The 23,371-nt window shown below is 35.7% G+C and overlaps 1 protein-coding gene across 1 annotated transcript; it reads right to left on the bottom strand.

Annotated features, from left to right (window-relative positions):
• Window positions 1-3,696: 3,696 nt before the first annotated feature.
• Window positions 3,697-5,148, bottom strand: LOC118587396 (olfactory receptor 18-like). The gene has a single exon (XM_036193326.1). The coding sequence runs from the start codon at window positions 4,795-4,797 to the stop codon at window positions 3,871-3,873; it is 927 nt and encodes a 308-aa protein (XP_036049219.1). The 5' UTR covers window positions 4,798-5,148; the 3' UTR covers window positions 3,697-3,870.
• Window positions 5,149-23,371: the final 18,223 nt, after the last annotated feature.

Raw genomic sequence — 23,371 nt, 5'->3', positions numbered from 1 at the left:
GTGACACTTGGTGTATTACTATTCTCCAGGGTAGGCTTTGTGCCCAAAAAGAGTCATAGAACCCATGCTGGACTCCATTGACTAACATTAGAGAGAAAGAGAGAGAACATATGACCCTGGTATATAGAGATGTGGGAGGGAGCATAGGAAAGGAATTAAGAAGGTAGAGTGGAATGAATTTAATTAAAATATAATATATAAAATCCTCAAATAATAAAAAAAATACAATGAGATCCAAAATACTGTATAACCACAGTGAAATTGACTATTACATAGAAACCTGTATTCATGATTGATAGAAACATAAAGTGGCTCTCAATTTATGGGAATTGAATAGATTATAACAAGTAAAACTGGAACAACAAATGAGCATGTACTTAATAGAAGTAAATATAGTGAAAAGAAAACATAAATAATCCTATTGTAATAGTAGTCAACTGAGTAAAGCTAAAATACAGAATCTACCAACCTAATAATAATCTAATAAAGAAAAAATAACGTGGAATTTGCGAAGAAAACACAGAAACTAATTAATTGTGGAGTTTTCACCCCAAAAGGAAAATTTCTAACACAACTCCTATACCTCAGGGGTCAACATGGAAGAGAGGGTGGGGTGATTGTAAGAGAAACAGTATTGTGTGGCTCTGAGACCAAATTTAAATGCTGGGAACAGAAAACCAACTCTCTGAAGAAAAAGTTCAGAAGGACTAAGTCATTTCTCCAGTTTCTTGTCTGTGTTTTTAAAATAAACAGAGGGCAAACAAATAGACCATAAAATTCACAAAATATAAGAACAAAAATTAAGTGTTCAATATCGTTGAATATGTGTGTGTTCAAATATCTATAATCACATTAGTTATACTGCTGTATGTTGGATATATTTCATACAAAAGTTTTAGTGACTTTTTCAAGTCTGTATTATGAAATACAGAAAGCTTAGTTAGTAGTTTAAAAAAACTCTACAATTTGTATGAAAATGGTATTTTCTATATATGAAATATATGGTAAGTAGAGTTTAACAGAATGAGAAAAGACAGCTGCCTGGTATGCATGTGGCCTCAGGGGTTTCTAAATTAGTGGTTATGAAATATCCTCACTATATATCTTTGATAATTAAGAGTAAGTACACTTGGGACTGGAATAATTACAAACTTGTAGCTCTCATGAGACAATTTGGATAATGAAATCAGAGGAATACATAAATTTAACCTCAGTCAACAGGGGAAAACACCTTAAACATAACCTCAAAATGTGCTATCTTGATCAGTATCCAGAACTCTAATTCAATTTGTATGAAAACCAATCTTCCAAATGCATTATGTATTTTAGATGTTCAGGATAATTCCTTTGGAAGATTACCAGGTAACCTGAAATCACTTAGCTAATGCTTTGTTAATTATGATATGTGGTTTCTAGACTGTTGTGTTAAGGAATTAATAAAGTAAGAAACAAAGGAGGGAGAAACATGATGCTCTATTCTGTTTTTGTCAGCCATATATCATCCTCTTTGCAGTTTCAAAGAGGTGGTTCCAAAAATTCCCAACAAGCTTTCATTCTGCTGTTCTCACACTCTTCACAGGAGTCAGTCTACTTATTTGTAACCAGAAATCACTCCTACTCATAGTATCTAACTACAAAACTAGGTTTGAATTTTACTGATATTTTTGTAGCTATATCCTATAAAAGATATGAACATCAGAGAAGCTAGTGTCTAAATAATATTAAACTTGGTTGGCTAACAAAAAAAATTCTAAAACTAATCTCTAGTAAAAAAAAAAAAAAGGTTGAGAAGCTCTAGAGACCAGACAGCAGCATCCTCCCTATGCCAACTATCCCCACCTACATCAGCAGCCACCACAGCTTCAGGCCCACCTGTACTGATTGGAGGATGAGATGGGTAGATGCCAGTGCAAGAATATATTCAAAAACATAAAGAGAAATATGGCACCACCAGAAACTAGTGGTTCAACATCAGCAAGACCTGAACATTCCCATGCAGATGAAGCAGAAGAAAATAACCTTAAAAATGATATTATGAAGATGGTAGAGGCCCTTAAAGAAGAAATGAAAAATTCACTTAAAGAAATGGAAGGATTGATAAATAACAAACTGGAAGAAAATCTTTCCTCTGGCAATGGATAAAGAAAATGTGTCATATATGCAATTTGGAACTGTTTTTGTTTTTGTTTCTTTGTGTTTTTTCTTGTTGCTGTTGTTATTTTCTGGAGACAGAGTTTCTCTGTGTAGCTCTTGACTGTCTTGGAACTCACTCTGTAGACCAGGCTGGCCTCAAATTCACAGAGATCCATCTGCCTCTGCCTTTCTGAGTGTTCGGATTAAAGGCATATACCACCACCACCAGGCCTGTTTTTTTTATCTGTAAAATAGAATGTTACTATGAGGGAAAATAAACATAATGAGGAATAACAATTTTAAGTGAATTAAGTCTGTCTTTACAAGATGAATATAGCAGATGATGGGAAAGGGGGGAATGAGAGTAAAGTCTAAGGAGAAATGTGCTCAAAATATCTGACGATCTTGTATGAAAATGTTATTATGTAATACAATATTAAGTACAATGTAAACTATTGATACAGCATAACAATACAAATTCTTCATCATGCATAAAATTTTATTTATTAAAAATTAAAAAGAAAATATGCATAATTATTATTTGGATGTAGTAGTTTAAGTTTTTCATAAAAAATCATGCCTGAATATGTTATATATCAGAATGCATAACTTCTCATTGTTTTTTCATATTTTATTAATATTTTGGGTAAAGACACTACTACAGAGGTGTATGAGCTATGTAAGTACATAGTACAAAAATGGCAGGAGTACATTCAAGGCCATTTCAGAAATTGTTGCAAATTTTGCCTTAATCTCAAGTTAAAATTCTTTTAGTGATTTAAATTTTTTCTTTACGTTTGAGAGGTTCACACATGTTTACATGCATATTAATCCCTTATTTCCATCCCCCTGATTCTTCAAATATCCTTCATTTCATATTCTTCACCCAATTTCATGTCTCTTTTCTCATAGTCCATAGAGTTCCATTAGTGTTGCCCATATATGATTGAGTTTGGGGCAAACCCTGGAGTATGGCAATGCTATCAGTGGCCACATAATCAAAAGAGAATGATTATCCCTTTCTGAGAATCCATATCCTGCAAATTGCTGTTTTATGAACCTGAAGTCAGTAACAGAAACTTCAATTTTTAAAATTAAACATTCTTGCACAACACAAATATATTACTATTATATTTACATGCTATTAAATTATGTTAGAAAAATATTGAATATCTTCCTTTAATTAAACCATTAAATTTCCATCTGTACCTATGGTAAAAAAAACACAGCAATTCTTGTCAAATCTAACAGTCAAATCTAATGTAATCCAAAGTATTTCTGTCTACATTCTTTGATGTTTTATTGTATGAAAACATATGCAGTATGAATTTTTAATGTTATATGTTCAGAAACAAGGCCACAGTGAACCTACAATATCTAACTTGGATAAGCACAACAAGATATATATATTTATTTATTTATTTATTATTAGATTTATTTATTTATTATGTATACACATGTTTGACTGCAGGCCATAAGAGGGCACCAGATCTCATTGAATGTGGTTGCTGGGAATTGAACTCAGGACCTCTGGAAGAGCAGTCAGTGCTCTTAACCTCTGAGCCATCTCTCCAGTCCACAAGATATATCTTGATTCACTACATGTATGCATTAAGTTTTGATCAAATTTTGTGTCCAGAAATTTTTACTGTTGCTACATTTTTCATGATACCACAGTCAGTTATGTGACCCATAGTTTAAAAATCTATATATTCCAGGGTCATACAGGTAGTTAAGTTAGGTTATTTTGGCTATTTTCTGGAGGGCTTTCTTGATGTCTCTATTTCTCAGACTGTAGATGAAGGGGTTAATCATGGGAACCACTGTGGTATACATTATTGAAGCCACCACACTTTCTCTGGAAGAATTAGAAACAGATGAACTAAGGTACACACCAAGGCCTGTTCCATAAAATAAGCAAACAACTGACAGGTGTGATCCACAGGTAGAAAAGGCTTTATATTTCCCATGCAATGATGGAACTCTAAAAATGGAGGAAATGATTCTATAGTAGGAGTAAAAGATTCCTGAGACAGGGAGAAAACCACCAACGATACCTACAAGAAATATGACTATGTTATTGATAGAGGTATCAGAACAGGCAAGTTTTAGAAGCTCTGGAACATCACAGAAGAAATGTGGGATTTCTTTATTAGTGCAAAATGTTAGTTGTGACACCATCAAACAGTGTATCTGTGAATCCATAAGACTAATGAGAAATGATACCAGGACCAAACGTCTACACAGATCAGGATTCAGGATGACTTGGTAGTGTAGAGGGTGACAAATGGCTACCCATCGGTCGTAGGCCATCACAGTCAGTAGTAGGCTGTCCATACATCCAAAAAGGAAGAAGAAGGATACCTGACTTAGGCAGGCTGTGTAAGTTATAGTTTTGCTATGAGTCTGCATGTTTATCAACATTTTGGGGACTGTGGTGCTGCTGAAGCCCATGTCAGACAAGGAAAGACTGTAGAGGAAGAAATACATGGGGCTGTGGAGGTGGGAATCAGAGCTGATGGCCAGGATGATGAGCAGGTTCCCAAGCACTGTGAGCAGGTATATAAGCAGGAATAGTACAAATAAGATGGGCTGCAGTTCAGGGTCTTCTGAGAGTCCAAGGAGGAGGAACTCCAAGGCCCCTGTTAAATTATATGGCTCCATGGGGTTAGGATATCTTTTGAAAAGAAAAAGACTGTTATAGTGAATTAAGTACTATAAAGGCAACTGGCTACATGCCTGTATTTTTGTAATCCAGCAATCATAAGAAAGCATTCAGATGTAAGAACTACTAAAGTTTAGGCATAATTTATTTATTCAGAATGAAGGTTCATGGGCTAGGATGTTTGTTGTCTATTTAGTAGATACTTGAAACATTTAAGAGGAATCTATGATTTAAATGTAGATCAGTGGTACAGTCCTTGTCTAGTAAATGTAAGGTCATAAATTCAATCTCTCCAGAAAGGAGGGTATAGAAAGTAGTGGGGTAAGAGGGAAGAAAGGAAGGATGAGAGAAAGAAAAGAAGGAAGAAAAAGAAAAAGAAAAGAAAGAAAGGAAGAAAGAAAGAAAGAAAAAGGCAGTAAAAAGAATCTGGTGAGAAGTTCACCAAATAAGACATGCCCTTGATAGAGACTGAGAGACTCCAGCCTCTCATAGTATGACTTTCTCTCCAATACATTTTCACTTCTGCCATTCACCAAGAGACCACAATCAGAGCCAGTGCAACATAGTTTGAATTTCTAGACTACAAAGCTTTAAGCTACATAAATTGTTTTTCTAATAAAGCTGACCTGTCTTAGGTATTTTTATAAAATGATGCAAAACAGATTAACTCAAGGGCAATGTACCTTTAGTGATATTTCTTAGCAAACTCTTACAACTCTTTCTTCAATGGCCTCTGTGACAATCACTTGTTTTTACATATATCATATTCAGAAACTTGAGGCAAAAATATATTAGAAAGAATTGCTATGTGGCTGTGCATGCACTCTCCAGTAAACAGGCTTGGGCATCCTGGGGCCTTACTCCTACATATCCTAGGGTCTTACGTCCTAGATAATCTGTGACCTACATGGTCACATAATTTGCACATAGCATGATCACACAATCTATGCACATGCCTGGCATAGCTATGTGAGCCTATACACGCATGTGCAGGGGAATCCATAAAAACTGGGTCACAGACTCCTCCCCCTTTCCTTCTTCTTCCTCCCTCTTTGCACATGTCTTCCAAATAGGCCTAAGCACATTCTGTTCTGAATCCTTCCCCTAACAGACTTCCACAGTGGGTTTTGTCATACCTCATGGCTTTTCTCTTACAGTAAACAGTGCCACTTAACAAATAACACAGAGCTGCATAAAACTAACAGAGAGGATTGTTTTGAAATCACCATTTCATGAACACAGTAAAAGGATCCCTACCACTAAGACCACACATGAAGAAGAAAGTGATTTTTTTTCATATATTTACTTTGGGAAAAAAAGCATTCTAATAAAGAACACTATGAAGAAATTATGTACATGTTATTTCTTAGAAGTGCACTAAGTTCACTTCTTTGGATTTATATCGCAAGTACACAAGCTAAAAGAAGTAAAATCTGGCATGGAGAAATGACTCAGCAGTTAAAAGAACTTCCTGCTCTTCCAGAATACCCAAGTGTTGTTCCCACTACCCACTCAGGTGGCTTACAATGGCCATAACTCTAACACAGGGGGACCTACTGCATTTTCTGGCCTCCTTGGGTACCTGAACACAACTTGCTTGTACACAAAAATAAAGACATATATTCAAACATTTTCAAAATTAAGAAAAAAAAAACCCTAGATTTTAGTGCTGTCAAATGTTGTTAGTCAAATAGAATTTTTATATTCTGCAGGTTTCAGATAGTTTTCTTCATTTTCACATTTTCTGATTTTGTAACTCATGTTCAGGTGAGATTTAGTTCTTGAGGAAGTGTGAAAATTATCAGGTAAATGTACTTTCAAATGTACCTGAATGTGTAAACATTTAGCATTGTCTTCCAAGTTTGGTAAACACCTATTATTTTTATTGATTGTTGTAGCTGTAGTTTTCTCCAGTCCTGCCCAGGCCTGCAGCCAATCAGACCCAAATAAACACACAAAGGCTTATATCAAATAAAACTGTATGGCCTAATGGCTCAGGATATGTATCTATTCTATATACTTGATTCTGAAGGTAGGTAGTATTAATTGATAAAGTACAAATGGTTAAACAATGATTTTTTCTTTATCTTTTTAGTTGATGTACAAAAAATAAGATTGATTATGCAACATTCTAAAATATGTATTATATACTTTGCACATATCAATTCTCAACTACTTTCCTTAGTCCTCCTTCCCAACAGCTTCTTCTGGTTCTCTTCCTCACAATCTTCTCCTTTCTTCATTTAAATTTAGGGTTACATATAGGAGAATATGTGGTATTTTGTTTTTATTATTCCTCATTGCCATCCATCTTGCAATCCTGTCTCAGTATCTGAAGTCCAGTCCTGGTAATACAGGCAGGCATATGGTATCACACTTAGCTACAATAATTCCTTTACTTTCTTTTCTTTTTCCCCAATAATTATTTTCTAATGGTTACCCTATTTATTTCTTCGTTTCTTCCTTCCTTCCTTCCTTCCTTCCTTCCTTCCTTCCTTCCTTCCTTCCTTCTTTCCTCCCTCCCTCCCTCCCCCCCTCCTCTCTCTCTCTTTTTCATTCTTTCTCTCTTTCTCTTTTCTTTCTTTCTTTTTTTTTTTTTGGAATGGGTAAATTCTGATGGCAGATCCCAAATCTTTGTACATGCTAGACAGATATATTAATTATGTAGCTATATCCATCCCCCACCTCAAATCATCATATTACATAATTTTTACAGAGTCTCTAGGGAAGATCTAAGGTTGAATTCACATTTTGTTCTTTTGTTGTTGTTTGTTATAATCTGGTACAAACTTTTATTTCTTAGATATATCTCTAACCCAAGCTTTCATGACAGATTTTTTTTTTTAAATCTAATGCAACCACTTAAGTACATTTGAAGAATATAGGACCACACTGGAACCAAAGCTTTACTTTAGTTTGGCCTTCTTAAGACATCTTAGGATCTTTTCAATTCAAACATTTTTCTTAGGATGATTATATTTCCTTTTAAAATAAGGTATCTTAATTTCGAAACTTTGAGTGTTTCTTTCTTCTAACATGTCAAAACATGATTTAATTTCTCAGTGAAACTCAGTAATATATACAACTAATATAGAGTAATTATTTCAAGTTTCCAAAATATTTAATTTTGATAAAAATTCAAGTGAGAATGAATAGAAAATCATTACTGTTACAAAATACATTCAATTCATTTAGGATAAAGAGTTTAAAGTAAAGACTGTTGAAATGAAACTTACATGACAGATGTTATCTGTTCTTTATGTGTTTGTACAAATTTTTATGATGTACTTTTGCATTTCTACCTAGAAGCTAGGGAGGACTCCATTGATCAAGATAATTTCAGGTATTCTTCATTGATAAGATGTTACAGAAGGTAACTTTACAAATCTTAACTCCTAGCTCACAGAGACTCTTTCTCCTGTTTGCCTTCCCTCATTTTGTAGCACCTAGCATCTTAAATATTTTTAAAGTTCTAGTCTAGACCCCCTTTAAGACTTTTTGTTCTTCTTAGGTCTTAAGCTGCTATACAACCCTAACATTTTCATAATTTTTTTTAGTTATGTATTTTGTCATTATTATCATTGTTCCTGTCTGGATGTGGTAATGAAGGAGTATGATTATATCATATAGGAAAGTGATGTAAGGGAATCATGACCTCCAGGTCAGCCTCAGTGACACAGTGAGAACTCATCTCAAACATACAATGGTAAAAGAATACACCCAAGAAAAATGTACTCCTAAAAGGACAAGAATAAAATTGTCTTGGTTAAGGGTGTAATTCAACCATTGAAGACTTGCATAGGATGCATGCAGCATGAGATTTTGGTCCTAAGTCCAGCAAATCACAATAATAAAAACAACAGCAAAATTAAAAGTTTTGTCAGGAACCCAGATCAAATTGAGGCTTCAAATGACAATATTTTGCTGAATGAGATACGTTCAATTCTAAATATATGCCTCTATTTAATTTCATCTGTGATTTGTTTAGTCATGGGCTCATTACCATGATTTTTAACAGTTATAATATCTGGAGTCAACTAAGATGACTAAACTGCTGTTATAATAATGATTTGCCTGGTGTCACACTGGTAATATATAACACATGAAATTCAAAATTATACTTTATTTAATTAATTTCATTAAATTAAATTGTTAGCTAATAAATAAATTAAATTATTGGATTAAATTAGTTAAATTAATTAAAATTTAAGGTCTAAACAAAGAACTTTCTCTGTTTCTTCAAATTCATATGTTTTAAGTAGATGTTTGAGGTATATTCTGAAATTACAAGTATACCAGAACTTTTTCAGTTTGGTGGTAGTTGTTTTTGTGTGAAAATATGTGTAGGTCAGAGGAAAACTTTGCTTACTTTGCATCTTATTTTTTGAGAGAAAATAACAGTCTCACGAATCCTTGACTCACTTGGGTTACTTTGACTGGCTAGTCAAGTCCTAGAACTGTGTATGTCCATCCATCTTGATCTAAGGTTACAGATATTCCCCATCCTATGGAGATTTTTGTTATGGATGCTGGTAATTGAACTCAGGTCCTCATGTGTGTACAGCAAATGCCTCTCCTACTGAGTCATCTCTTTAGATCACTCTAACATTTTTCTATCCCCTCAGTATTGAACCCAGCACTGTGATTTTATAGTTCTCCTAGAGTTGAAATGTGTGTATGGGATGGCGTCAAGAATAAATGACATAATAAACAATGGAGGTAAAATTAAGAAATGAGGACAAGTTACAGATTTGGTATGAGTCATTCTGTTTTAACACTTTCTGATTTCCCTTGTGTTAGAGCCATCCTTATTGTAACTCATAGGACAAAGGCACCTACAGCTCTACTGTGTGTTATATCAGTGACACATAGGGAAGAAAATAGTGGCTACAGGTTTTGCCATGGATTTCAGGGAAGAGAAATTTTGGGTTGTATTGGTAGAATTAACAACTCATAGGTACACAGGGGATGCAGTCTGACCATCTGTATGCAACCTGCTATCACTTTCTTGTACTTCAAGTCATGGTAAAAGTGATATAAAACAGCTTTGAAAACACACATAAAAGTAACATCATATAGATGGAACAGGTAATATTTAGGAATAAATGTGTATATATGTATACATATATGCATGCAGTGACAATTAGCAAAAAAAGAGACCATTAATTTGAAGGAGAATGAAGAGGGCTTTATGTGAGGATTTGGAGGGAAGAAAAGCAAGGGAGAAATGTAAGTAAATTAGAATCTCAAAAATTAAAAAAAATTGCAAATGGTACATAAAATATAATTCTAACCTCAAATTAACATGATGATAGTACATATATGTTTTCTAGGGAAATATTGAACATATATAAAGGTACAGTCTCAATGAAAATACATAAGTTGGTATTTGGAAGCCCTGGGTAAAGGATTCTGTATTCATTCATTTTTGTCTTTCATTTTCTGGATTTTATTTTATGTCTGTCTATGCAGTCCAGGTAGGCTTTAAAATTGATATTTATCCCAAGATTCTAGACTGACCTCAAACTCAAAATTTTCCTGTCTCAGCTTGCTAAATACCGGAATAGCATGTGTACCACAACACTGTATTCACTGGTTCTTGATATTTTGGTTCCTATGATCATTTTCATCACCAACTTTATGATATTTTAAAAATAATAGCAGACAGTTTAGAGAGGTATGTATTTCATGTTCTGGTTGAAGAGATTCTTCCAAAATTTAGAATCCACAAGGGTAGAAAACTAAACAGAATATGAGAATTCTCATATTAACTAATAAAATTAATAATAAGCTTAATCAATAAAATAAACTTCATAGCCACTTTGAGATAAAACTATGCTAATTGGTAAATTTCCCTCTTCAATTATTCCACGTATCTTTCTTGTACCAATGAGGAAAATGCTGCTGCTTCTCCTTTGTATATTGCATAGATTAGTACTTACCAGGATGTATTATAGTTCCACATGAGAATGACCAACAGTGACTTAGACACTATTGCAATCTTGCTGGGTGTGTCATTATGGCCTGGGTTCTATGTTCAGGATTGGTAGAAAGAGTCAATTACGACACTTTCCATGCAGCTGATGAATTTGGGAGGAGGAAACATGTATAAGGTATTCTGGATCAGAACTGCTAAAATCTAGATCTGGGACACAGAGTGGATATTTATAAGACTTGTGAGGCTTAATTCACAGAGCCAGTAATTAGGCAAATTGTGCCTTCTATGCTATCCAAATCTCTAAGGATCTATTAATAGTAATGTACAAGAAAAAGGGCAAAAGTGAATATACCAGGAAACTTATAACTCTTACTAGCTCAGTAAGAAGCTTAATTTTACTGTTCTGACCTCCAAATTATAGAGATCTTATAATACTAAAATACATACTTTCAATTAATAGAAGCAGTATGAGATTTGATAAATGATTTTTATTGAATGATTAATATAATTTTCAGAGAATTAAATTTTCTATATATAGACTCTGATACAATTTCCATTTTCAAAACTGATATCTCTGAGAAGAAATTGGTTTGATGCATGCTGTAGTCATGTATTAGGGTTTCAGATTTTACACTATGAAGTTATATTTTTAAATTATTTTTGTGTGACTGACATTCAGGTTCTTTTTCTTTCACATTGTGTATGTTCATATTTTAGGCAGTGATTTATTTTTTCTTTTATTTTTGTGATTAAAATATCACATCATTTCTCCTTTCCCTCTCCTCCCTCTAAACCCTTCTATATATCCCTCTCTTCTCTCTATCAAATTCATAGCCTCCTTTTACATTAATAGTTATTACATTCAAAGATGTACATACATCTATATTTCTAAATACAACCTACTAATGGAAGCTTGATGATCTGCATAAATATTTCACAGAGTCTTGGAGATTTCCAGATTTAACATACAGGTCAAGGCTGTAACCATCACAATCATTGTCTACAAGAATTACAAACTAATTTGCATGGCTATTACAAAGATTCATTTTCTTAAAGTTCAAACAATTCTCTTGGTTTCTTGAGACATGGATTTTTTTCCCCATTGAGCAACTGACAGTATGGCAGCTGCTTCCATTACAGCAATCTTATCTAATGACCAGCAGGTGGTAGGCAAGAGAATGCTGAGTATTTTGTTCTGTCATTGTCTGAAAAGACACTCTGATGTTTACTGGAAGGCAGTCATTAGGTTAAACCCATACTCACTGAGATTGAAGCATATCAGTTCATGAAAAAAGTGGGCATGAACCATTGGAATATTTCTGAGGTTAGCCACCATGCATTTTGCAACATCTCAGGTATAAAGCAAGAATATTAACTATAAAAAATTCTTTGAAGCCCGGTGGTGGTGGCACACACCTTTAATCCCAGCACTCAGGAGGCAGAGGCAGGCGGATCTTTGTGAGTTTGAGGCCAGCCTGGGCTACAAAGTGAGTTCCAGGAAAGGCGCAAGGCTACACAGAGAAACCCTGTCTCGAAAAAAAAAATATCTTTGAGAGTTATCTGCTGTGGGATGTTCTGTATGTCAAATGTGTTGCTCGGATTGGGTAAAATAAAGTGCTAATTGGCCAGTAGCCAGGTAGGAAGGATAGGATAGGCGGGACAAGGAGGAGGAGAATTATGGGAAGTGGAAGGCTGGGAGAGACACTGCCAGCTGCCGCCATGACAAGCAACATGTAAAGACACCAGTAAGCCACAAGCCATGTGGTAAAGTATAGATTAATAGAAATGGGTTAATTTAAGATAGACGAAGCAGATAACAAGAAGCCTGCCACAGCCATACAGTTTGTAAACAATGTAAGTTTCTGTGTGTTTACTTGTTTGTGTCTGAGCGTCTATGGGACTGGAGGGTAAGAGAGATTTGTCCTGACTGTGGGCCAGGCAGGGAAACTCTAACTACAGTTATCTTCTTTGTGTCTTCAGGCATTCTCTAATCATTTTTACCATCATATTCTCAACCAATTTACTTGAAGAATTAAAACATGGAATAATTTGCTCTGTTTTGAATCTTCTCAGATTCTACCATGCTACCTTCTAATTTCACTTCCACTAACTTATTTCCTTCATCAATGTCAAGAAAAGACAACAACATTGTCAATTCAGCCATGGGCTATTTTGAATGTTATTCAACAATAATTCATCTCCCCTCTAAAACATTCTCTGTGTCTTTCTCATTAGCTCTCTGTCACTCCTTCCTTCCTCATCAGAGTCTCATTATGTAGGAAGGGGTCATTTCCTGGGTACTGAAATTATAGATGTGAGCCACTTTCCTTAGTGTCTTTAATAATCTTTATGTTGACCTCTTCAGTCTTTATTGAAATGTCTTTAGTATATACAGTGTTATAATGGAGACACTATGAAAATGATCTTCTACTGCATATTTCAGTTCCTATTTTATTATTTGCTCTGAATTAAATAAAATTCAATGTGTGAACAACTGATAGGTTGAGTTTTCATTTACTGACATGAAAAAAATCAGATATCAGTTGATTTGTACATGAGAAAAGTGATAATAATCCAGGTGCAGATCATTTTAGAGAGAAAATTTTGAGGAGACCAAATGGCAGATACACACACACACACACACACACACACTAAAGGTGAAAAATTGAGACTTTTTTAGTGGTTATGCAATAGGAACATGTGATACTGAAATGAACACAGTCATTTGTGCTGAGAACTGGGATCAGATACTGTATGACTGCTAAATTGAATCTGCATCGAAAATATGGGAGAGAAACAATTAGGTGTGTCAGTGACTTATCCTGTGTTTTTAACACTTTCCCATATCACTGTATGGGAAAACATGCCCATAGTCATCCTTTATCCCAAGTTCCTCTCAAGGGAAACAGAAAGTTCACAGTACCTTCTCCTGTGTCCCCTATAAATGGCAGGTTTGGACAATTTCTACTTTTTTGCCCTTCCCTTCCCCCTTTTTGTTGTTTTGTTTTTTAAAATAACAAATAAACTAATTTTGTTAGTTCTGGTGACATTTAACTATAAAGATACTATTAAGGGGACATGGATCCATGCTACTGAAGATTCATTTTGACAGGAAAAATAAAACTGTAGTTTTTTCTCCCAGGAGTTTATAAAACACACAGTACAAAGTCTATTGGCCCTGGTCTAAAAATGTGCAAACCTCTGTAAAAAATAACTCCATATACTCAGGAAAATAAGGAAAAGGCTGTTTACTGGTAACACACATTGGGCTTTAGCTAATGCCATGAATAGAAAATATTAGTAATTTACATATGTAAGCAAAGATACAGTGAAACCATGGCATTGGACAACTCTATGGGTAGAAAGGTTAATTGGAAATCAAACTGCCATAGCCATCTCTCAGGGGACTGAGAGAAACAAAATGGTGAAAAAGCAAGTGGATATTATATGGCAGGGAGCAGAATGGGAGTCCCTGGGGTTATACAGGCTCTTCAGTTGACTGGAACTAGATGCCCTTAACCAAGGTAGTTGAACTTTGGGGGCATATTAAAGGAGGTCCTGGTAAGCAGAAATACACCTTATGAAATTCCTGAGGAATGTCAAATTTGGGCTTCTCTTTGCCTAATAACAGACCTTTATGTGGTCAGAGTCCTGTTTAGGACGTTGTCTCCAGCAATGCAATTTTTGGGGTCCCACATTTGAGCTAAAAATAAATACCTTAGGTTTATGCGTACCATATCATCAGAGATCTGAGAAAGGGAAATTAGAGGAGGAAGTATAATCCAAATGGCCTATGTGTCAATAAAAATGTCAAAATGCAGATGTTTGTTGCCCAGGATTGACCGGCCATTAGACTCCATTCCTATAACAAAGGACATATACCCCAGCCATTATGCTTTCAATTCCATAGCACATTCCATAGCAAATATCACAGTCTGACAACTAGCCATTAGGCTCATTTCTCTATGAGGGAACATGCCTCTAAAGAATAACTCAAGTGTCAACACAGGGTGACAACCACCATTAAGTCCTGGCATTCCATAAAGCCTGCCATAAAGTTCTCATCTTAAGCAAAGCATAATTCTGCCAGGTGGGCATGATGACCTCAGGTAATAACTATTGAAAAGTGAACATTAGTTAACTAAAATAATTATAGAAATACGCAGAATTTGCTATGTACTTTCCCATAGGCCTAGGTGTCTAGAGTTGCAATCCTGTCTGTTTCCATTGTCCAAAGTGTAACTTAGATCCAGGACCTTAAAGATATTTAATAATGACAGTGTTTGTGGAATGCATAAGCCTAAGGTAGATCTCTTAAGCACAGTAATTTAAACTTAAAACATAGGATGTCTAATGGCTCAAAGGCTCCCGAGGCTGGGAGGGTATAGTATAAGTTGAGCTGGGGCTTTTGAACTTCATGACTGAGGACCTCTTTTCACAGACCTGCCATTTCTGACTGCAACATAGAGCAGGAGTCAACCATCGCAGAGGGTGAGTACCGTGAAAGGGAGTTCATATATGTCTCTCCCATATGTAGAGCAACAGATGAATGAAAGTGAGGACATGACCACTCCTAGATGTGGTTGAGAAGGATTTTATTGTGGGTGTGAGCCATAGGCATCTGGAAGGGTCCAGACTGAACCAGACCATGAATAGAGAGAGACAGGAGTGTGTGTGGGGAGAGAGAGAGAGAGAGAGAGAGAGAGAGAGAGAGAGAGAGAGAGAGAGAGAGAGAGAGAGACTGAGGATGAACCAAGAGAGAGCTGAGAACCAAGAGGCTAAGAGACCTGGAGCAAGCCAAAAGCCAAGAGAGCATGCAGACAAAATGGCAAGTTTCTATGGGGGTGAGAAGCTAGGGGAAGAGAAACAAAGCCCATGGTCTGGAGAGGTGTAGGGCAGGGGGACAGGGAGGGAATTGCTGGGAGGAGCCACAGGTATTGATTGAGTGAGACTTATCCATAGTTTCTTTGGAACCTGACCTTAAGGTGATCAAATTCATTCAGCATTACAATGAGCAAAGATGTGTGAAAATTGCTTTTAGGATGGCAGGCCTTGAGTATAAAAATGTTCCCTGACCTTTTAAATATTTATTTATTATTTGTGGTTTTATGTGTCTTCTTGTATATGGGTTTTTAGTTTGTTTGTCTGTCTGTTTGTTGTTGTTGTTTGGTCAAATGCCACTCAGACATGTTCAGATCATACAACGACTTGCCAAAGTCTACTTTCTCCTGTCATCATATGTGTCCCAGGGATTGAACACAAGTCTTAAGCCTCAGTAGTGGCATCTTTGCCCAGTGATTCATGGTACTTGTTCAATTTTCTGAGACAGCATAAAGAGATAAAAAGAAGGAAGGAAAGAAAGAAAAAAGAAAGAAAGAAAGAAAGGAAGAAAAAAAGAGAACACAGTCTGATCTCAATAGGTGACAGTGTTTCTTAGCACATACAATGCTAAGGCAGCCTCTCTCCCATGGGAATTATAGGAGCCTCCAAGGGGCAAAAACTGGCTCAGACATCCTACAGGGGTAGAGGAGGTTCACGGGAAAGGGAAAGTTGAAGCAGTTGTGGAGACTATTTGAGGATCTGTGGGCTCTCTTTGCTGGCATTATTTGCTTCAGGAAAGACAGATTATCTTTGGAAACAGGTTGTCTCTGCAAATTTCACCCTCTGGTTGTGGCTGACTGATAAGGTTGGACAAGGTCAGCTGTAATATCAGAGGTATCCTGTTTTACAACTGAGGCATTCTGTCAATGCTTGGATCCTGACATTTGATGTTCCAAGTTATATTTTTTTTTTCTAGCTGATGGCTTTAGATAACTAGACACATATTAATAGCCTTGGTGGACATTGAGGTGAACTTGTACCTCATGGCTGTAGACCCCATCTCCTGTTTTCCTAGTAACATCAGAAAGAGACACTCCTCTTTAGTATTTAAATTGCAATATGAGAAGTTGGAGGTATCTGAGCTTTGTTGAGGCCCATTAAGGGAAATCTGCTTCTTCTGACCCTGGGTAGAGTCTTGATATTCTAAACTATCCAAGAAATAACATACTACTCCTTCTTCATTTTAAGAGTTAATTCAACTGAGTCTGTCAAATACCTGACAAGAAATTCATACCCTTCCCCCAAGAAATGTGATTCACCTGAGGATATGCAAAGGAGGACTAATTAGTTCCTTAATGGGAAAATATATTTGTCTTTCCCTCTGTGTAGACATTTGCTGGAGTTTCTATCAGATAGCACTGTGGAGCCTCTAACTTTCTCTTTTGCTTCTCATTATCTGTTTCAGATATTTCTTAAAAGCCTATGCACTCTTTCCTGGACAATGTGGCCTCATTCTCTGAAGCCCTTCACCTGCTCCTGTCACATTGCTGCTTGTCTACTTCTATTGCCAAAGGCATGATTTTCCCTTTTCTTTTTTTTTCTTCTTTATCTCATTCATCCTGGGTGTTGCCAAGATCTACAGTTCATATTCCCTGTTGATTTTTCTCAAGCTTTAAAGGGGGCTTCCTTATGCATCTGTTTTTAAGTTTATTGAGAAAGGATACCAAGACTCTAAATAGGAGAACCCTGTATTTCCCAGGGTACAGTGGTGCAGAGGCAACAGGAATCCAATAGAAACTTGAATTTGTATTTTGCTAGGGTCTCATAGATACCAAACCATCCCCAAATTGCCTATGTAACCAAGAATGACCTTGAATTTCTGATCTTCCTCCCTATACCTAAAAAAATACTGGAATTACAGACATTTACTACCACTATATCCATGTTATGCACTGTTGTGAATTAAGACTATGGTTTCATGCACACTAAGTAAATACTCTGACAATTCAAGTATAATATTTAGTATTTTCTGAGATTAAAAAAATGTTTCAAAACATTTTTGAGATAATACACAGTAGCCATGAGTACTCACTCCAACTCAGACACACAACTACAGTGTAAATAGTTAATATTCAATGGTGCACTATGTTGCTGAGCCACAATAATCTATAAGTGAAGTTTATTAAATGCATTATTACATTAAAACATTTTCAACATTTAATGAGTTTATCATATAGATACATATTGTATGTCAAGGGGTATCTGAACAGAGAACCTAAGACAAGCTAAAGCTCCTGATCCTTTCTTCAGCCTCACCAGTGCTGGGATTATAGGGCTCTTCCACCATTCATGACTATCTAATAATCATCTATGAACAGAAGTTCTGATAAGAATTGATAACTAATTCCTTATCATTACAATGCAACAAACATCTTCATGTTCTTCCCAAAGTCACCTCAATTCAATCTGATTCAATTATATATGAAGAGTATGAAGATCTTTTACACTTTTATTTTTTTACATAGTGTTTGAAAATGTCATACAGTCACATACTGTATCTTGACCATATCTACCCTTCATCCCCTCTTCCAAATTATCTCAGGATCTGTGATCATATCTATCTCCTGACTTCATATAAGTATATGGACTAACATATGTGGTCACTCAGACTTTGTAGAATGTGTGTCCAGGTGTTTTTGGATTTCAGAGTCTCCATTGAAAAGTCAGTTATTATTCTAATGGGCCTATATTACTTGATGTTTTGTTCTTGTAGTGATTAATATTCTTTCTTTGTTCTGTATGCTTAGTATTTTGATTATTGTGTATTGCAGGCACTTTGCTTTTCTGGTCCTATTTGGTGTTCTATATGCTTCTTGATAGGCACCTCTTTCTTTAGATTAGGGAAATTTTCTTCCATTATTGTGTTGAAAATATTTTCTGTGACCTGTGTTTCTTCTCTCCATTCTCTATTCCTATTATCCCTATATTTGGTATTTTCATAGTGTCCAAAATTCCCTGTATATTTTACTCCTGGATTTTTTTATATTTAATGTTTTCTTTGACTGAGTTAATTTTTTCTACCTTGTCTTCAATGCCTGGGATTCTTTATTCCATGTCTTGTTCTCTGTTGGTTTGTCTTCCTTCTGAGGTTTAGAGCCCTCCAAAAGTTTTTTTTCTATATGAGTCTCTAAATAAAGCATACCATATAACAGCTAGTTTCCACCAGAAAAAGAAAACATGTTTCTATTAGTTTTAATTATCAACTTGAAACATCTAGAATCACCTGGAAGTCTCAGTAAGAGGTTAACTAGAATCTAAATCTCAATTCTAGATCATATTGGCCTGTGGTGAATTGTCTTAATAGATGTGAAGAGACCCAAACTAAAAATGGGGGGCACCTGGAATTAAGCTAAAACAAGGGATTTCTTCCTAAGTTTTCTTTTGTTAGTATATTTTATCACAGGAACAAAACTGAAACTATTCCAAAGTTACAGAAAGGCTGACTTTAAAAATTAATCTTTTTTTCATTCTAATCCTGACCGCTATCAGTTTTGTCATACTTTGTTGGCTGGACATTACCAAGGCCAGGAGGTGGTCAACTGGATGGGCTTGATGCAATGGCATGCATGTAGAAGGTAGGATTGTTGGAAACATTCGAAGGCTCCCACTACAAATGATAACTCTAGAAGAAAATTTGGTTGAAAGCTAATAAGATTCTATAGATGTTGCTCTAGTTTCTAGCATAATTCATCACAATAACATGGTTTAACTAAAATGGCCCAAACAGAAACATAATATGCAATTATAGAAACTCTAATTTTGCTGTTTTTTCCTGTTCTGTCTTACTGCTCCTGACTGTGTAAACAATGAAGTTCATTTTCTATAGTCAGACTATTTACTGCTTCATATCCAGCTGCAGTTAGTCTGTGTCTAAATTCAACACACATTCCCAGAGGCTCCTTATCTTTGTTTATGAAGAATCAGCTCAATTTATTGCACAGTACATTTTCTCTATATTACTTAGTATAAAAAGGTTTTTTGTTATTATTATTTTTATTAATTAAAAAATCTAATGTATTTTATATCCCGATTGGAGTCCCCCCATTTCCTCATTCCCTTACTGCTCCTCCCCTCTACTGCCCCAGCCCATCCCTCCTCTACCCCTGTTAACAAAGGGACAGGCCTCCTATGGGTGCCAACAAAGCATGGCATATCAAGTAGAGGTAGGACTAAGCTCCTTTCCTTGTATTGAGGCTGGGCAAGGCAAATCAGCATTAGGAACAGGTTCCCAAATGCTCACCAAAGTGTTAGGAACAGGCTCTGCTCCCACTGCCAGGAGTTGCACAAGTAGATCAAGTCAAACAACCATCACACATATACAGAGGTCCTAGGCCAGTCCCATGCAGGCTCTCTAGTCATCAGTTCATAGTCTGTGAGCTCCTATGAGCAGGCCAGTTGCTTCAGGGAATCCCCTTGTGATGGCCCTTACTCCCTGGCTCACATAATCCTGCTCTCTCCACAACAGTATTCCCCAGGCTTGGCCCAGAGCTTGGCTGTAGATCTCTGCATCTGCTTCCATCTGTTACTGAATGAAGGGTCTCTAATGACATTTGGTGTAGTTACCAATCTGATTACAGGAGATGGCCACTTTAGACTACCTATCCACTATTGCTAGGAGTCTTATCTGGGTACATCCTTGTAGATTCCTGGGAGTTTCCTTTGCACCAGGTTTCTACCTGACCCCGAATGCTCCCCATCAAGTAATCTCTTTCGTTATTCTCACTCTCCATGTCCACCCAGGAGGTATCTTCTATTTCCCTCTCTAAGGAAAATCCATGTGTCCCCCTTTGGAAATCCATGTGTCCTCCTTGTAACCTGTTCTCTCTGGGGCTATGGATTGTAGCATTATTATCTTTTACTTTACACTTAATATCCATTTACAAGTGAGTACATGCCATCTTTATCTTTCTGAGTCTGGGTTAATTCATTTAGGATGACTTTTTTTTTCCCTAGCTCCATCCATTTGCCTTCAAGTTTCCTGATGTCATTGTTTATAACAGCTGAGTAATACTCCATATTGTAAATATACCACATTTTCTTAACCCATTCTTTGGTTGAGGGATATCTAGGTTGTTTCCAGGTTCTAGCTATTACAAATAACACTGTTATGAATATATTTGAGCATGTGTCCTTGGGGTATGCTTGAACTTCCTTTGGGTATATGCCCAAGTAGTATAGCTGAGTCTTGAGGTAGATCAATTCCCAATTTTCTGAGAATGCACCATATTGATTTCTGAAGTGACTGTACAAGTTTGCACCCCTACCGTAGTGTAGGAGTGTTCCCCTTGCCACCATAAAATCTGTTGCTTGTGTTTTTTATTTTTGCCATTCTGAATGGTGTAAGATGGAATCTGAGTCATTTTGATTTGCATTTCACTGATGGCTAATGACGTTGAAAAATTCTTTAAGTGTATTTCAGCCATTTGAGATTCTTCTGTTGAGAATTTTCTGTTTAAGTATACATCACATTTTAAATTTTGATTATTTGGGTTATTTTGATGTCTAGTTTCTTGAGTTCTTTATATACTTTGGAGATCAGCCCTCTGTTCTCATGGTATTGGCATACAAACAGACATGTGGATCAATGGAATCAAACTGAAGAGCTTGGTGTAAATCCACACACCTATAAATACCTGATTTTTGACAAAGAAGTCCAAATTATACAATAGAAAAAGAAAGCATCTTCAAAAATGGTGCTGGCATAACTGGATGTCATCACATAAAAGAATGCCAAAACATCCATGTCTATTGTCCTGCACAAAAGTCAAGTCCAAGTGGATCAAAGACCTCACCATAAATCCAGTTACACTGAACCTGATAGAAAAGAAAGTAGAAAATAGTAGAAAACAGCCTGGTACAGGAGACAACTTCCTAAATATAACACCAATAGCACAGATACTGAGATTGGCAATTAATAAATGGGACCTCCTGAAACTGAAAAGCTTTGCAAAGGCAAACAACACTGTCTATAAGACAAAGCGGCAGGCTACAGAATGGGAAAAGATCTTCACCAACCCCATGTCTAAAAACAGTTTTAAATGCAATTGTTTAGTATTTAATGGCAGAAATATGTTCTGACAAATGTTCCTTTATGCAATTTCATCTTATGTGATGAGTGTGACATCATATATTTACAACATGTAAATATAATAAAGTGTACTCAGAAAAGTTAAGATATATATGGTACTGGGAATTGCCATAGATATGATTTTATTATTAACCTAAACATCACTTTTTAACACATGATTCAATGTGCTTTTTGTGAATCTATGTTTTCACTAGTCAATAAAGTAATTTACTTGGGAAACATGGCCTTTGGCAGTCATTGTATCCAGACCATGTGACCTTCCTGGGTAAAGAAAACAGAAATTAGTTCATTATTAACTGCTATGAAGAAACTGGGGAAAATACCAAAATACATTTTCTGGTTAAATGGCAGAATATTATTATTATGGGGACAGATGATTAAATGGCAGATATTAATATTAGTTTATCCAAACTTCTTATTTTCAGTGAAACTTCAAACTAAATACTAAAAGCAAATTGCCTGTGTTTAATTTAAAATGTCGTATTATTTTTATTAGTGTTTTGAAAATATGATCTAGTTATTGATTTCTTTCAATAGGTTGAGAAAAATCCTAAAGCTTAAAAAGTAAATTACAGAGTCAATTAGCTAATACATTCCCTCATATCCTTAAATACCTTTTGGGAAACATACTTTTACACTTAGTAATTTTGTGATGTTGCGATATGTGAACTTAAGCATAATTATAAGCCAGCATTTTTTTTTTTTTTTGAGACAGGGTTTCTCTGTGTAGTTTTAGTACCTGTCCTGGATCTCACTCTGTAGACCAGGCTGGCCTTGAACTCATACAGATCCACTGGGCTCTGCCTACTGAGTGCTGGGATTAAAGGTGTGCACCACCACTGTCCAGCTAGCATTTTTATAAGTAATTTTTTCCTTAAGTATCTGGAATTCCAGGAATGTGGAATATAGATATTGAAGCCAATGTTAATAGACATAGCAATTATGGTAACAAACAAATTTACTGATTTTAATATATAAAAATAATGACTATGATAACGTAACTAAATATTAAAATTTTAGGAGTTGCTTAAAAATTTCATTTTAAAATACTTTTGAGAATATAAATATATCATTATTTATTCCCATATTCTCTCCAAATTCTCCCCTTTACCCCTTCTTGCTCTCTTTGAAATTCATGTCCTCTTCAGGGTTAATTGTTGTTATATGCACATATGTCTGTGTACATACATGTCTATTCCTAAATATAATCTGATCAGCCTGAATAATGTTACTCATATATATGTTTTCAGGGACAATCACATATTGGATAGCCAATTGGTGTGTTCTTCTCTAGGGAACACTATTTCTCTGTATCTCAGTATTAGTTACCTATAGATATTTATGGAGGGTTGAGGCCTCCAAGGCTTTCCTCCACTCACATTAGAATGTCTATTCTTATTATCCTTGTTCAGCTCATATTTGTGAGATTATATGTATGTAGCTTCTGACATTACTAGGAGATATACTCTCATAGCAAGCTCCTGATCCTCTGGTTCTTAAAATCTTTTGGCCCCTTCAGTTTTACCTGAGCCTTAGGTATGGGGGTGCTTTGCAATTGTATCCATTGAGACTGGGCTTCAAAATTCTGTTTTGTTTGGTTCTGTTTTTCTGTAATGGTCTCTATCTTCTGCAAAGAGAAGTTTCCTTGAAGAGAGTGGAAACTACA

This window comes from Onychomys torridus, chromosome 7 (assembly GCF_903995425.1).
Source record: "Onychomys torridus chromosome 7, mOncTor1.1, whole genome shotgun sequence".
NCBI lineage: Eukaryota > Metazoa > Chordata > Mammalia > Rodentia > Cricetidae > Onychomys > Onychomys torridus.
The sequence above is the reverse complement of the archived record's forward strand: the minus strand, read 5'-3'. Positions and strand labels throughout refer to the sequence as shown.